The sequence below is a fragment of the Hetaerina americana genome, unplaced genomic scaffold (assembly GCF_022747635.1).
Source record: "Hetaerina americana unplaced genomic scaffold, ioHetAmer1.1.p SCAF_2, whole genome shotgun sequence".
Lineage (NCBI taxonomy): Eukaryota > Metazoa > Arthropoda > Insecta > Odonata > Calopterygidae > Hetaerina > Hetaerina americana.
In genome coordinates, this window is record NW_027286763.1 from 37,017,136 (window position 1) to 37,033,527 (window position 16,392).

General features: G+C 35.9%; 1 protein-coding gene across 2 annotated transcripts in view; it reads left to right on the top strand.

The window, feature by feature from the left end:
- The window catches only part of LOC139687912 (interference hedgehog-like), a 92,287-nt gene that overhangs the window by 54,990 nt on the left and 20,905 nt on the right, over positions 1-16,392 (top strand). Inside the window, exons 3-7 of one of the 2 annotated variants that reach the window (XM_071585252.1) lie at positions 2,250-2,518; positions 4,495-4,693; positions 11,385-11,609; positions 13,624-13,842; positions 15,604-15,759. In XM_071585252.1, coding sequence (XP_071441353.1) covers positions 2,250-2,518; positions 4,495-4,693; positions 11,385-11,609; positions 13,624-13,842; positions 15,604-15,759 — 1,068 coding nt within the window. The remainder of the gene's footprint in view (positions 1-2,249; positions 2,519-4,494; positions 4,694-11,384; positions 11,610-13,623; positions 13,843-15,603; positions 15,760-16,392) is intronic. The other variant, XM_071585254.1, reaches the window with a different exon arrangement.

Sequence of the window (16,392 nt, forward strand, 5' to 3'; positions counted from 1 at the left end):
GATCTTAATGCCCCTCAAACGTTAGGTTTACGAGGACGCGCGTAGATTCTTCATTACAATGGAATGCCATAATGTTGGGACTTAGAAAAATGCTAGTTTCATCACTATCAAAATCATAAATCCTGGTGCTGGTTTGATTCATATTTCCTCGTCACCCTTTTATGTTCTGTGGTCTTCATAATCTATTTTCCTTGTCTCCGTATATCCTACAAACATTGCAATGTATCGCAGTTCTTTCTTGTAGTTTCACGTGATCATTCGCCCAAACAAGTTAGCTCGCCGAAATTTATCGTATCTCAGAATATATCCGATGAGTTTAATCCATCGCCTCATCAGTCAGTTTCCGTAGACCTCCCTCTCCTCCCTGTGTTTGAGGAAGTTCTTCGCTCTCCCCTCGATTTATTCATTTTATTTCATCATTCTTTTGTAAAACTATGTTTCCATTGCTTTCAGTCTTCCTTTCTCCGCTGCTGGTACCTAAGTCCATGTCTCTCACCCATATAATACTCAGTTGCACTCCACTATTTGAGCTTGGAAGTCAACATGATGTATTCTTCGAGGGAGTGCTATTGGTCCTCCTTTTATTCCGCATTTCAATCATGACGTCAAAAAAAACGTGCAACTTAAAGTTAGGGCTGATGATTTGGTGAACTATCGAAACATAAGTAACAAAAAGAAATGTTATAAGAATTGTGGTTGCGGTTCATCACAAATGTTATCGCCTGGTGTCGTGAGTGGAATTTGCAACTAACTCCGAAATAAAGGAGCAAAATGAATTTCTAAGGAAAGAAATTTTATACACTCAAAATTTTGCGTTCGTGGAGGAGATGTAATAATTGAGTTTCACTGTCCTATCGGACCAAACGGAGGAAAATTTGTTCGAGGCATTTGTGGAGATTCAGGAAATAACGTTGGTTTCGTCAAATGTGTCTGAGAAAAATATTTGAATTAAAAATTCAATTGTATCTCGAGTATTTGGCTCCCGGCGTTTAAAGATATTGAAAATTAGATTAAATTAGGAGAAAGTCCTTTTACGTATTAGTCCTTAATAATCCGTATGTTGATAATCACAATGAACAAAATTAGAAAGTATTACAAGATCATAGGAAAACCTACTATAATGGGAAATATACGATATATTAGGACCAATACTACATTAAAGTCTTAACCTGCTGGAAAATGCCAACTGTAAGTTTAATTTTGATATCAAAGGATTAATAATTAGAATCCAGCATTGAATTGGGGGGCCAAAGCAAGGAGTTGAAGGAATAAACTGTCGAACCATCAGATTGAAGGAATAATTTTTACCGTTCTCAATTCGCCGAGCTGCAGAGTTGAAAAAATATTCACCACTATTATAATAACTCCATATTAACTATATCTGAATTGTTCTCTACACTTTATAGAGAAGTCACGAAGTTGTATTAATATCTAGTGAATTAACATCTCTTCCGTCCGCTCTTATGGCGTCTTAAAGGATGATATATAGCTGTAACTTGGTCTTACATAAGTAATATTTTAATTCGAGACTCTTTCTGTCACCTATTTTTCGAGAACATTCGGTTATTTGAAGTTCGAATGTTTGCGTACTTAATATTTACCAAATTTTGTAGGCAGTTTCATAAGAGGCATTGTTGGCAACAGGCGTATGTAAACCAAGTAGACCTAATGAAAATGAATAAACGTAAGGGTTTTGCGATATTTTAATTAAAAAGTCGCGGAAATGATGTGCCTGTCAAGCAATATATATTGATATGAACTGAGAAATAATACAGCGTCACATCAAATAGATTTCTCACTAATTCAGTTTCTCACTCAATTAATCTCCTTCAATAGTGGTCCGTAATCAGTATTCGACCGAAAAACCAACCTACTTCATGAACATTCGAGGAATGAGTGTGCGTTGCGGGTTGCTTGAAACTCGGGCGCGACGTAATTTCGCAAAGAATTTCCGCGAGAATACAGATTCGTGCCTGCGTTTAAATTCAACATTCTTAACGGCGTTTAGCAGTGATGTGTAATTTTAGTCATCTAACGTGCATTTATTTCTCGTAGTTTATTTATACTTTTCTGAATGATTTTTGCCAATCCCCATCCTATTTTTTGTCTCTGATACTTCTAATTAAACCCAGAAATAAAAAAGTGAGTTTATTACTTCTCCATTGCAGCTAAGATATGTATTTGTTGTAAGTTTCTCAAAAATCTTTTATTGACGGAATTGTTTTACCATTTTCATTATTCAACCCTAGCAGATGTGGGGCTACGGTTCAACAGCAGTCCGGAGTCAATATGTGTGCCTCCAGGTGATGAGGTCATGTTCGAGTGCTCCTTGAATGTGACAGCTGAGCAGGTAACCTGGAGGCACAGAGGTAGAACATTGGTCCTGGATCCTTATTCAGTGGCGGATGATGACCTGGGCCACCTAGAAGATGGCAGTGCCAGACTCCTTGGGCTAGATCTTATAGTGCAAGTCAGCAGGGATCCCAAGCAATATGCAGAGCAAGCTGGAGACTACCAGGTAGCAAAAATGCATTATTATTCACTGCCTAGGATTTTCTCTAGATTTTTCATTTTGCCTTTTCTGCTTTACTATAATCCTTGAGATTTGTCTTCCATACTAAAATAAGGAACTGGAGGACTGGTATAAAATGGTTGAACCTTTTTAGAGTTATCAATCATGAAGTTATTTTGCTAGTAAAAAATTTGATAATGATTTATTCTGCTTCTTACTAAAGCATTCATTGAAATCACTCCTTCCATTTTTAGACGAATCATCCATATTAATTAATTTTTGCCAAGTTCAATAAATGTTAGTTAGATTTGCCTCTGAAATTCATATCAGAATGTTTTTGTAATTGTGTGGTACTGTAAAATCTGCTTTAAGGTGGTATTAGGATAGCATGAAAATTTGCTAATGCTGGAACTGTGGGCATTGTTATATCCAGTAGCCATTATATTGATTTTGTTCTGATTTCCGGATTAAATTAGTAAAACTGATGCTAATTTGTTATTCTGATAAAGACAGAAATAGAATTTCTAACAGATAGTTTCACCTATTTTCTTCTTAGTTTTAAGTTTGCTTAATGCTTAAACATAAACTATGATAGTGAAGGACTTCTCTTTTTTTAAATTACTTCTGATTCTGGACTATAATATACGAGGTATATGAGGTGAATTATTGGTTCCAATAATTCAGATTTACCTTTTGTATCTTTAATCATTGCAAGGACTTAAATGTCTACTGCTTCTCACTAAGATGAAAAGCCTGTGTGTCTAGAAAAATCTCATGTTACCCTGTGACACTGTATTTGGCAGTCGGCACACATTGGAATAGAAAACTTGATTGTTAGTTGGATTTTCATTGGGAAAAAACACAAGGAAATTTTTATGGGAGCAAACTGGTCATTTTTAGCTAAAATAATTCTTGAGTTGATAGAAAGAAATCAGGCACCAGGGGGATCAGAATGGTGTGGTAGCTAACATGCTTCCCCACCCAGACTAGCCCGGGTTTGAATCCCAAAGGTAGCAGATATTTTTCAGTGGTATCTTGATCCATACTTGAGGTGCTCTGTGGGGAGTACTTGAGTGAGCATGCCGTCTGTCAGTTGGAACGTTAAGCCGTGGACCCCTTGGTGCCTTTTGTTAAGATTAGGCTAATGCTGAAGCTGGGTTTCTTTCCTCTCTTCATCCTCTCCTATCCATCACTAATGGGGCAATTACCTCAGCTGCCGGTTGCCTCCCCTAAAAAACTACTGCTACCAGGTGCCAACTGAGTAATCAGATATGCATGGAATAATTTTAATTTCTTCTCATTAGCAGCTATAAAATATGGTTGAACTAGGAATTACTTCCTTTGATGAGTTTATAGGAATTTCTTTTTGGCAAATATCACATAATCAAAATATTTGAACATAGTCCATTGTTTTGCATAAGGGAAATGGCTAAGTAGTAACTGCAGTTGCCCTCTAAAGCCCTTGATGATAGCCAACTGCATAGTAAATTGGTATATCTTGGGTGCCTGCATTCAATATGATAAAAAAGTTTTGTTAAAATTGTTGATACTGTGTTAACTGCTCTTGTGCAGCGATGCTTTACCTTCAAAATGTAATTCAGTATATTTTTTCCTAAGAAAGTTCATCTAATTTCTTAATTTGTTGTCCCTGGAGTTACATATTTTGTGAAGCATTGCTTGAAAAAGTGTGTGACCATATAACGTGATGTGAATGAAATAAGATTGTCTGATTTATTGGGCCTTAATTGTTGGGCAATGTAATAATATTGCTTTTGTTTTGATTACTAGATTAAAGTAGTACAACTGATGTTTATGTTATTATTATGAATGTAATGATGAATTTAATGCATATAAACAAAAAAATGAGTGACTCTGAAAATGGAGATATTTCCAACTGTGTTGCATAAGTGTTTGTTAACCTCTCCCAAATATTGCTGCTGATTATTTACCTGACTTTGATGGCTTACTCTGTGATTTTGTAGTGCATTGCATCATTTGGAGCCCTAAGACTAGCATCAAAACCTGCTCAACTCACTATAACTGAGATTCAGCAATTTGAGGATAAAGATGATGAAAATTACACTGTCACAGTTGGAAATACAGTGGCCCTCCAGTGTGACCCCCCTTACAGCAACCCTCCTGCCATTATAGAGTTTTATCACAACAGGACACACTCTAAAGGTATGTCATATATATAGCCTAATTTGTAAGATGTGCAATATCTATTACCTGCACTGTAGGGTGAGGCTGTATTTTGGAGATAATAATGGTATGATATTTTTACTCACTTTACTGTTAAATAAGAATGGGGAAAGAAAACTCCAATGGCCATAAAAATTAGTTGCAAATCTCTTGTCAGACCAATTGTTGTGTTGATTTAACGGGAACCACGTCAGGGACCAACTACAACCTCTCGACCAGAATACCCTCTGTGGTGGTTTACGGGAAATTAATCCGCGTCAGGGACCAACACACAGCCACACGCACCCTATCCCAACTGAAATTCTTCACACGGCTGTGAGACCCTGTTGAAGAATTTCAGTTAGAGATTGAATCCTTCATGAGGCTGTAGAGTACACCCCGTTAAAGATTCCAGGATATTCTCAAGCACACCTTTTTTTTGACTGGCACAAACCAATCGCACACACAAGCACTCAAGAAACACACACTCACACTCAAAAGGGCCCAACTTCTGGGAGCATCTGAACACAGGTAAAGAGCAACCAGGAAATGTGTCAAACGCGCGTGTTTCAGCCACTAAGTGGCCCTCTTCAGCGAACCGAAGGGAAAACACCTCCAACACAAGGTTGAAAGTAAACAACCGGAGACAAACGTCAAATTTATATAGAAACTGTGGGAGTTAGGGGACCAATCGAAATAGTTAGAAGATGGAAAGGGGAGGAGTACTTTAAACATATTGGTGAAGAGGAAGGAGGGGGGGATGGGAGTAAGGTGGGGGGGAAAAACAGATACCAAGGGACTGAGTGGAACGGGAAGGAGTAATTAGTGAAGGAGAAGGGAAGGGGGGGGTTGGGGTAAAAGTGAGAGATATCCAAGTAACGGATTATGAAGGGGAATTGGGGGGGGAGTTTAAAACATATTTCCGTTGCATAAATGTAAACAAAGAAGAAAGTTACAAAATAAACTGCTCCTCTTGCGATTCAACTTACTTCGGCCAGACGCAGAGGAATATTAATACTAGATTCAAAGAACATATGGCCCATTACAGATACAACAGATCAGATAAATCGAGCATTGCCCTGCACTTACTCAAGGAAGACCATCAAACATCAGAAAAGGAATTGAAGTTGATCAAACAGACCCCCAACCACCTTTTGGACGCATTCGAAAGCATTTTCATACACAAATTTAAAAATGTGGTTGTCAATAACGATAAAGGGCCGATTCCATTCTCCCCACTGTATTCCCTCTTGAAATGACTTCTGTAGTTTTAAACAATATTTCCGTTGGACTAAGGTCCAACGGAAATCTGTTTTAAACCCCCCCCCAATTCCCCTTCATAATCCATTACTCGGATACCTCTCACTTTTGCCCCAACCCCCCCACCCCTTCCCTTCTCCTTCACTAATTACTCCTTCCCGTTCCACTCAGTCCCTTGGTATCTCTTTTTCCCCCCCACCTTACTCCCGTCCCCCCCTCCTTCCTCTTCACCAATATGTTTATAGTACTCCTCCCCTTTCCATCCTCTAACTATTTCGATTGGTCCCCTAACTCCCACAGTTTCTATATAAATTTGACGTTTGTCTCCGGTTGTTTACTTTCAACCTTGTGTTGGAGGTGTTTTCCCTTCGGTTCACTGAAGTGGCCGAAACATGCACGTTCGACACATTTTCTGGTTGCTCTTTACTTGTGTTCAGATTCTCCCAGAAGTTGGGCCCTTTTGAGTGTGTGAGTGTGTGTTTCTTGAGTGCTTGTGTGTGCGATTGGTTTGTGCCAGTCAAAAAAAGTGTGTGCTTGAGAATATCCTGGAATCTTTAATGGGGTGTACTCTACAGCCTTGTGAAGGATTCAATCTCCAACTGAAATTCTTCAACAGGGTCTCACACTCTCGTGAAGAATTTCAGTCAGGGTAGTGTGCGTGTGGCTGTGTGTTGGTCCCTGATGCGGATTAATTTCCCGTAAACCACCACAGAGGGTATTCTGGTCGAGGGGTTGTGGTTGGTCCCTGACGTGGTTCCCGTTCAATCAACACAACAATTGGTCTGACGAGAGATTTGCAAGTAATTTTTACGGCCATTGGAGTTTTCTTTCCCCATTCTTATTTAATTGAGAGGCCGTAGAGCTCACTATTTCTTGCCACTTGACTGTTGAATAGATAGCCTTGTGATTCACTTTTTCAACTATTAAGTGTGTTCATGGAAATGAGGTTGACATTATTTTACCATTAATAATGTCAATTGAGATTTCTGTAAAAATTACTTCTTTCTGTCATTTGGTAGTAATGTATACAAATGGGATGGTTATTTCTGTATCATTACTGTGACCAATGACCATAACCGCAGTCAAGGGACTTGAGTAAAGTTGTTTTCACTTCAGTTTGATTCAATACAAAGTAAGTTCTTTATTTATGAGGAGGAACTACTCTAAACATAGGAAAATTAATTTTTTTTACAAAATCTAAAATAAGGATCACATGTTAAATTAAGAAGCCAAGTTATTCATGTATTATAGATACATAATGGAAATTAAAGAAAGCTACCACTTAACTAATAATAATAATAATTTAGCCCATTCGATAACAATTAGGCAATTTATTGTTTCAATTTTTGGGGTACCTAACATTTAAACCCCTGATACAATTTCATTATATTTTGCAAAATTTGAGTTCCTCTCCTTTCCGTTGGCCTCCCCTTCCCACTTTATGTTTTGTAGATAAATCTATCCAACATTTTCCTAATCGGTTTCTCCAGTAGATAATTCCCACTTTATGGGATTTTCCCTGCTGGGCCATGTATTGTGCCTGGAAACAGGAGAGGAAAGGCTTTCACGGTCATCATCTCACAAAATCCTTGCCTCGTGAAATCGACCATAGCAAGGCAGGAGAAGGCCAAGCCACTTAAAATTGGGACTTGGAATGTTAGGATAATGTAAAAAGGGGGATAGAGAAAAAAAGTGTAGATATTTTATAGCTATGAGAAGCGAGATGGAAGGATAGTGGGGATTACTGGGGGGCAGTAATAATATTGAACAAAAGTTTCGGAAAAAAGCTTAATTAACATAGAGCAAGTGACTGATGGAATATTATTAGCAGAAGTATAAGCTGAACCAATGAACTTGGTTTTTGTGCAGGTGTTCTTGCCACCAAGTAATCATACAGAGGAAGAAGTTGATAGGGTATATGATCAGTTAGAGAGCATAATTGCAGATGCTCCAGGAGAGAAGCATTTGATCGTTGATTGTGATGGAGGATTGAAATGCAATGGTGGGTGAAGGAAGAGATGAAAGTGGGGTAGGGCAGTACAATTTAGGGATAAGGAATAATTGTAAGGAGAAAGTAACAGAGTTCTGCAAGAAACAGGGCTTAATTATAACAAACACTTAGTTTAAACTACATGATGGGCATTAGCATGAATGGAAAATGCTTGGGGATTCAGAAAGATTTCAGTTGGTCTGTACTATTGTTTGGCCAGATGTAGGAACTGCTTGATTTATTTGCACATTTTCCTTGGAATAGATGTGGATTCAGGTCATAAATTAGTACTAATGAAATTTTATGTCGAATTCAAGGGGATAAAACAGAAAAAATGGTTTAGTAAATAGAATATAGAAGCATTAAACAGAGAGATAAGAAATGAGTATCAGCAGAAAATGGAGAAAAATTATGATTGAGGTAAGGAAACTGGGTACAATGGAAGAAAAATGGTATCATATGAAAATAGAGATAGCAAAAGCCACAAACAAAACTAAATTGGTAGTAAATGCAAAAAGGGCAAGGAAACCATGAATTAAAAATAGATTATTAGTGAGACTGATGTGAGAAAGAAATTAAATAATATAAATACCAAGTAAGGTAGAAGAAAGTATCAAGGATTGAATAATAAATTGAGGTGGGCAACTAAGAAAAGAATGCGGTAGAAGGCATAGCGCACAGTTTTGGAATGTTTACAAAGGAAAGGTGAAATGGGTGCACTGCACGGGAAGGGGAAAGTACTGTCAGGGAATAGGAAGGGAAAATCCATGGAAGCATTCAAAGATATTGCAGGGAAATGGAATCAAAAAAGATTCATGAGGGATGAAAGGAATACATATGTAGAGGAACTCTAAGGTGGTGAGATTCAGACAGCATTTTAGATGGAAAGAGAATATGAGTTAGGTGGGGACAGCTTAGGTGCAAGCATACTTGATAACTAGATTGGAAAAGCATAATGGAAATTGAAACCAAATAAGGCCATGGGGGGTGGATTTCATTCCTGTGGGAATAATTAAGGGTTTAGGAAAATGTGGAAGGAAGAGTTTTTATTGAAAAATTTATTGCATTTATGAGGGATAAAATTGTCTGGAAGATTACATCAGATCAGTGTTAGTTACCATCCCAAAAAGTATGAGGACTAAAGAGCAATAAGTTTGATTAAACATGCAGGATCATAAACAAGAGGATGGAGAGGAGGGCAAGTGATTACTTCGGAATTGGGTTCAGAAAGGTGAGATGCATGTGTGATGCCATAGGGGTAATGAGGTCAGTAAAATAGAGTAGCATAGAAAAAAATCAGGATGTATTTTTTTATTTCATAGATTTCAATGAGGCATTCAATGGACTAAATTGGGTAGAATTAATGAATATATTGCAGAAAATAGGGGTAGATTGGAGGAATAGGAGACTAATCTGCAACCTGTAAATGTCACAAGCTGCTTTAGTGCAAGTGGCAAATGGAGAGTCTGGCTCAGACAAGTAAGGTGAAACAAGGGTTTTACTAGCACCTGTGCTTATTGAAATAAAATGAAATTATTGACTTTGTAATTCCACACACTTCATTTAAAAACACGTCCCAGGTTTCGGCATCATCAGGTCAACATCATCACGTGACGATGTTCAACGTCGAAACCTTGGTTGTGTTTTTAAATGAAGTGTGTGGAATTGCAAAGTCAGTAATTTCATCTCCATATGTTATGTAAATTCCATAAAATTACGCTGGAGACAACAAACACCTGTGCTTTTCAACATGTGCTTGGAAAAAATGTTTATAGAGGCATGGGGAGAACTGGAGTTAGATATTAAAGTCTGTGGGGAATTAACAAAATCAGTTAGGTTTGCTGATGATCAAGCTTTAGTTTGCCAGTCAGCCCAAGGGTTATAAACATTTTTGTACTCATTGGAAAGTCACTGTGATAGGTATGGGATGAGAATAAATGTAGGTAAGACCAAAGTTCTGCAGTTTTCTAGAGAAAGAGAAAAGATAAGTTAAGCTTTGAAAAGGAGTGCATAAACCAGAACAGATGGAACATTTTACATATTTCGGAAGTGTTTTGTACCAAAATGATCATAGTTTAGGACATTTGAAGAAGAATCATTTTAGGCAAAGAAACTTTCACAAGAAGGAAGGAATTGATGACAGGGATATTGAGGAAATGCTTGTCAAAACTTTTCCATTGAGTGAGGTTTTGTATGGCATGCATACATGGTTGTTGAAGTAAGAGGATAGATGTTGATTGGATGCTTTTGAAGTGTTGGTCTGCAGAAGGATGGAAAAGGTGAAAAGAAAACTAAGGAAGACGAATGAGGATGTGGTAGGCATGTTGTGAGATGAGAGGTGATTGTTAGGAGAAAGCCAATGGAGGTGAGAGAGAATTTCGAGTGGCTATAGGATATTGAAGACGTTGATAGAGGAGAGAATGTTAGCAATGCAAGGAAGGGGATCGGAATAGGATGGGCATGTTGAGCAGAATGATGGGAGGAATGAAGTATGCAGCATTGAAGAAGGGTTTGTTGCAGTGTTGGATGTCAGGCTGTGTTTTGTTAGGAGAGGAAAGAAAATGTATGATTGTGCAGTTGTTTAAGCTCTGTCCTTAAGCAATAGAGTACCGATAACAATTTATGGTTTATTCTGAGCTGTACAATTTCATTTTACATTTTTGATGTACGGTATTTTCTTAATTTGTTTAAAATAACATTAATGCCTTTATTATGGAATTGTTTCAGTGTTATTGCACTGGCTTTTCTAGTGTACTGTAGTACTGAAAGTTCTTCCTTTGAAGTGGCACTTGAAACCTGAAAATGCACTTTAGGTATCCTAATTTATGTAACTTATTTTAAACCTTTAAAGTTAGATTTCATTTCCAATCAATATGGAATTCTTCATGCTGAGGATTATTTTCAAAGACCTTGCACCTTACCTTGCACTAATTTTTATTCTGTGTTCTCAGTCAACTGCATATTTTTCAGTGAGTGTTCCAAAAGTGTATGTCTGTTGCAATTTATTATCCATTCTTATATATAATGCAAACATTTTGATGCTTACATTGGTTGTGATCATGATAATACATACTTTACAACTACTTTTCACTAAATTTTCCGTGCTAAATTACTGGTAGACCTTATATGCTATAGTGCATTTCCATTCTTGTTTGTTGTAAAATTTATACAACTTAAATATAAGCAGTTTTTGTTCTAACCTCTTCAAGTTGTATAAACTTTATAGTTTGCAAAATCTTTTTGTTGGAATTATTTTCATGTAAAAATATAATCTACACATAGGTGAAATGTGCAATATTACCTTCCATATGCTTATTTATATGCTATTTTCTCTTAAATTGTTTGATTAATCTCTTTTGGCTTTCTCTGTTGCAGATTTAATTCTTTGTATTTTATATGGTTAGCTCAGTTTTTCACTGTTACTTTTTCTCTCTCTTCTAGTATTTAGGGAAATTGCATTGTCTCCTGGTGAGTCTTCCCTTGTGCTCAGCCAAGTAACGGAGCAGGACTCAGGAGCTTACTCCTGTAAGGCCAGCAATTTTGTGACTGCTGTTTACTCTCGACATCGCATCAATTTAAATGTCAGGAGAGCAGGCAGCTCTCATTCTGAACTTCAGCCTCCTCGGTTCCTCTCACCACCTCCTTTAAACTACACTGCTGTGATTGGTTGGTACCCTTTAATTCTTAAATTTCAGTGTGCAAACTCAGGCAATTAATCTCTGTTAAAGACATGGTATAAGCCTATTTTTTTACATGGCCATAGATAATAGATATGCATTGATGCATTTCTTCTCCTTGGATTGAAATATGTTTTCTTTCATTGTTTTGCCTACTCCCAATGGTCTTCATAAAACTTGTGAAGCAGAATCCAGTAGATGGTAGCCAAATGGTAAGCAAGTCAGGGCACAAAGGTTTGGGCTATTAGGGAAAAGTCAGTGAACTAGCAAAATTTCAAGAATTGCTCTGAGGGGCTGTAAATATTGATGAATTTGAACCAAAATGCACAATGCTTGGAAGGTTTATTATTTGTCTCCTTTATTTTTTTGCTTTTATGCTTCATTTTGTTTCCTTTTCTGTATCCCATCCTTTAATCCACTACTTTCTCAAATCCACATGCCCTATCCATAACTTCTTATGTGTACCATCTTTTCTTTGAGTGGTGTGCTTGCTATAGTAAGCATATCATGGGATCTTATAATGTGCCTTAAACATTTGCCATGTTTAGGCTTGCTTAATGTTTCAAGTCATTACCAAAATATGGCGGTAAAGTTAGCCAAAATTTCTCTACATAGTGAAACCTGTCCAAGACAGAAATATTGGAATTGTTTGGGAACAGAATTGCCTTAATCTCAGCTAAGACCCTCAGGAACACATCAACTGTGATAATGCAGATGGAAAGCATTCTGTTCTAAAAGTTCAGTGAGTCTCAGGTCTGGGGTTGGAATTATATAACATCAATGTTCCACTGTTGACAGAAAATACATGCTTCTTTCTCTGCACTGCAAGTGTTTATAAGAAAAAATATACTTAAGGTTTTTATTATTCAGAAAAATATCCATGTTTTAACGTGTAAAAGAGAAAAGCTCATCCTGGGTATATCACATGATCCTGAAAAATCTGTCTTTCAGACTGGCAGGTTTTACTGAATCACAAAAAGTCATCAAAATTGTAACCTAGTTGTAATTGGCCTACTTTGAGGAGTTGAATATTTCCCGATCCAATTATGCTTTGGTCTGTAAGCTTTAGTTTGTAAATAGCTCATTGTTTCTATTCATAGTGTGACCTTGTAATTATTAGCGGCTTGCCAGCTAATGAATATCTTGCAAGAAGTAATTAAATCAACTGTATCAATACAGAAAGAAACTTTAAAAACCCTTTTTTTCTATGATTTGACAATTTTAGCAATTACCTATTGTCATTGTGGTCTAATAAAAAGCACATATTATAAAGAAATTAATTTGCATTGTCACTAGATTGAACATAAGTTTTGTATTTTGTCGCTATTTTTATCAAAATTGTGGTTAATTTGATTTTTACTCTTCTTTCCCAGATATGTTTTGTAACTACCAAGTAGAGTTCTGATCCATATTCAGCCCCTCTCCTCATCCGTGTTTCCCTAACACTTAAAATTCATAAAAATTAAAGGAGTTATGACTAAACCATATATTTTAGATAAATAATCCTTTTTCCAGGTACGCACTGAACAACTTTGCTCTATTATCGTTTATTCAGGGGTCACCAATTGGCCTAATCACTTTTTCAGAGGCATAATTTCTAATACCAACCTGTTAATACTATTATTCTCTTATCACAGCCACCTTCATTCATTTTTTAAATTTTTTGCTCAAACCCGCCCTTCAATTAAATATAATAATGTTGTAATAATGTGATGTGATAATCCAGCAAACCATTTATTAAAAGAAATTAAGAGGTAATCAGTGACTGACAGTAACAATGTTGAAATAATGGAGGTGGAAGGTGAATTGTCAAAATGACGTGGCAAAACAATGAAACTATAATTTATAAATTTTTTTAAATGTGTGGATTATTACCTAAGTTATCTAATGTGTATTTTTTCTACCTGGCATTGATTTTTCTAGGCCATATGTTTAATAGCTACCTGTTTGAGACAATGGTAAGAGGCACATACAATAATAAAATTATGACATTTTCCTTTTAGGGTCCAACGCAACACTGCAATGCATCCCCGTTGGCCAACCCCCTCCTCTAGTCAAGTGGCAGAAGTATGGTGGAGAGCTTCCAAAGGATCGTGCCGAAATCATTCCAGCAGGGTTGCGTTTGGTGAAGATTTCACATGGTGATGAAGGGACATATCTGTGCAAGGCCAGCAACATTGCAGGTTCTATTCCAGAAGTAATCATTCAGTTAAATATTGAAGGTAAGTGTTAAGGGTTCAATTTAAAGCACTGTGTCTACATTTTGTTATCTCACTCTTCCTATATTTTGTTTTTTTTTAGTGTAAGGCTTTTAAGAGTTGAGATTACTTAGTGTGCTACATGCGACATCTGTCAATCATTTGAAATTTCATGTATGCCATGATTAGTCCTATTATCTGACTAAGTTCTTTATTATTTTTCTGTTGCAAATGAGAACTCTATGAACAATGGAAAACACTTATTACACTAAATTAAAGAGGTTAAAAATACTATTTGCTCAAATTGCTAGTTCATCAAATGTTAGTTACTCGTACGAGTAAATAGAATAATATAGATTAGACATGAGCATGGTCTTAGTGAAATGTTTGGATAGCATTTGAAAATAGTTAGATTACCTCAGTATGAATATTGTGGACTGTCCATGAGATAATTTCTTTTGATTCCTATTTCCATTTTATTCTTTAATTGTTTCTTCTAAGTAAATTTTTAATTCTGAAGAGAGTTAACACTCCTTGTAGCTATTGTTCTGCTTTTATTTTTCTCATGTGTCTTTGATTTGTGACGAGTTTTTTTGATTCTTTCTGAATTTGGTAAATTATTCTTTTGCTGTTACACTCCTGTCCATGTTCATCCAGTAGTGTGACATCATGTTTCACTCAACATTGCCGAAACCCATCCTAGTGTTTAGATAATTTACCTGTTGATTATTTTCTGTTTCAGATTCACAATCTTCCTTCACGTTTACCTCTGGTACAGTTCTTTACTGTATTCTTTCTATCCGTTTCCTGTTTTCATTTCCTTTGGCATAAACCCATTTGTATTTCTGACGCTATGACATTTTTTTTCTTTCGGTGATGTTTCATTACATTAGCGCAAAGGCTGTTTTGATGCGTTCTTCATATTTTCATTGTTCTGGGAACAAAAGAATTTTGTTCCTGGCAATTGAGTAAGTACGTAATATGCACCCTTCACAAGTTGACCCCATGAGTTATAGCCCCTGGAATCATGAAAATAAAATAGTAGTGAATTATTCCATCTATACCCAAACTTTTTATGTCCATGGTAGAAATTAAACAAGGGTTTGTCACATTGTATTTAATTAAATTCATTTGTGAAATTTTTGAAAATTTTCCTGAAAAGTAGGAATCTTATTTATTTCTGTGGTTTTTAAATAGGTAATTTTTGAAGAAATATAACCAGTGATTGCTTTAATTGCACTTTTATATTTGTGTTTTGAATTTGAAATGCATTAGATAGTTTTACATTTGATAAAGGCTTTGTCTGTGAAAATGAATCTTATGGAGAAAATTAATTTTCAAAACTTAATGGCTATCAAATGTGATTTTTATTGAATAAAAATTGAAAGCTAATGGTGTAAATTAGGCCATTAAATATTTTTAGTACTTCATGGGTGATAGGAAGACCAATGTTAACCAGATAAAAAGGTTAAAGCACAATTTTTTATGCTAGTAACTCTGTTATTTGTTGAATGGATATATTTTTAATAAGGTTTTACTATTTTCATTTTTTTTAGTTTTGCCCTAATCTGGAGAAATTAATTTGTGGGACATTATTTTAGGAAGAGTTGCTAAATTGGCTATTCAGTGAATTTAAACTGTATAATGCTGATAAATATTACCATTTACTATATATATATTATCATTGCATTTTAGTAATATATTACCTCTGGAGTTAACATACAATAAGTAATGATGGTTTGACATTGTTAATAATTGGATCTCTTCTTGCTAATTGTATTACAGAACCTCCAATGATAGTTAGGGAACCTGTGAATACAGATGTGGAAGAAGGAGGTCAAGTTGAGTTGGAGTGTCATGCCAAAGGCTTACCAGCTCCATCAATTTCTTGGCTTTTCAATGGAGAGTCTGTTGAGAATGACTCCTTAATAAAAGTTGAAGGTGAGTTAATGCTTATTGAATAAGGTTTACTCTCATATTCTGAGTGCAAGTATTTATTTTGTCTTTTTGGTGTGATTGTATATTTATTTTAAAAAATCTCTTCTATTAAATCTCTATCTATTTTAACCTTTTGGATCAAACCATTAATTTCAATTTATTTTGTTTTCTTTTTCTTGAAAACAAATTAGTAGAATAGAAATAGTTGTGTATGGAATAGTCAATATTTGCTTTGGCATAATTGTGGCCCTATTTATAACAACTATTTGTGTCTACATCTGTGCCAGCTTAGAGTCAGATTAGTGAAGGAAGATATATGTAAACTAATGGATATTCAATAGGTACCTGGTTGTTTTATGGATCCAAACATTTTTTGATCGAATTTAAATGTGATGAAAATGTTACCAATTGAAAGATGATAAACAGTTGATCAGTTTAAAATGCAGCTAAAAATAGGCTAATTAGAGAACACCTAACAATTGCTGTAAACCTGCGTTACTCGGGGCTATATGGGGCTGGGTTTGTCTAGATTAGGTAAAATCCAGATTATCTGATGTTTTGATGCACTTAAAGGTGCTGAACATTTGCCTTCATTATATTGTGCACCATTAATTGCTGAAGATCCTTAATTACTCC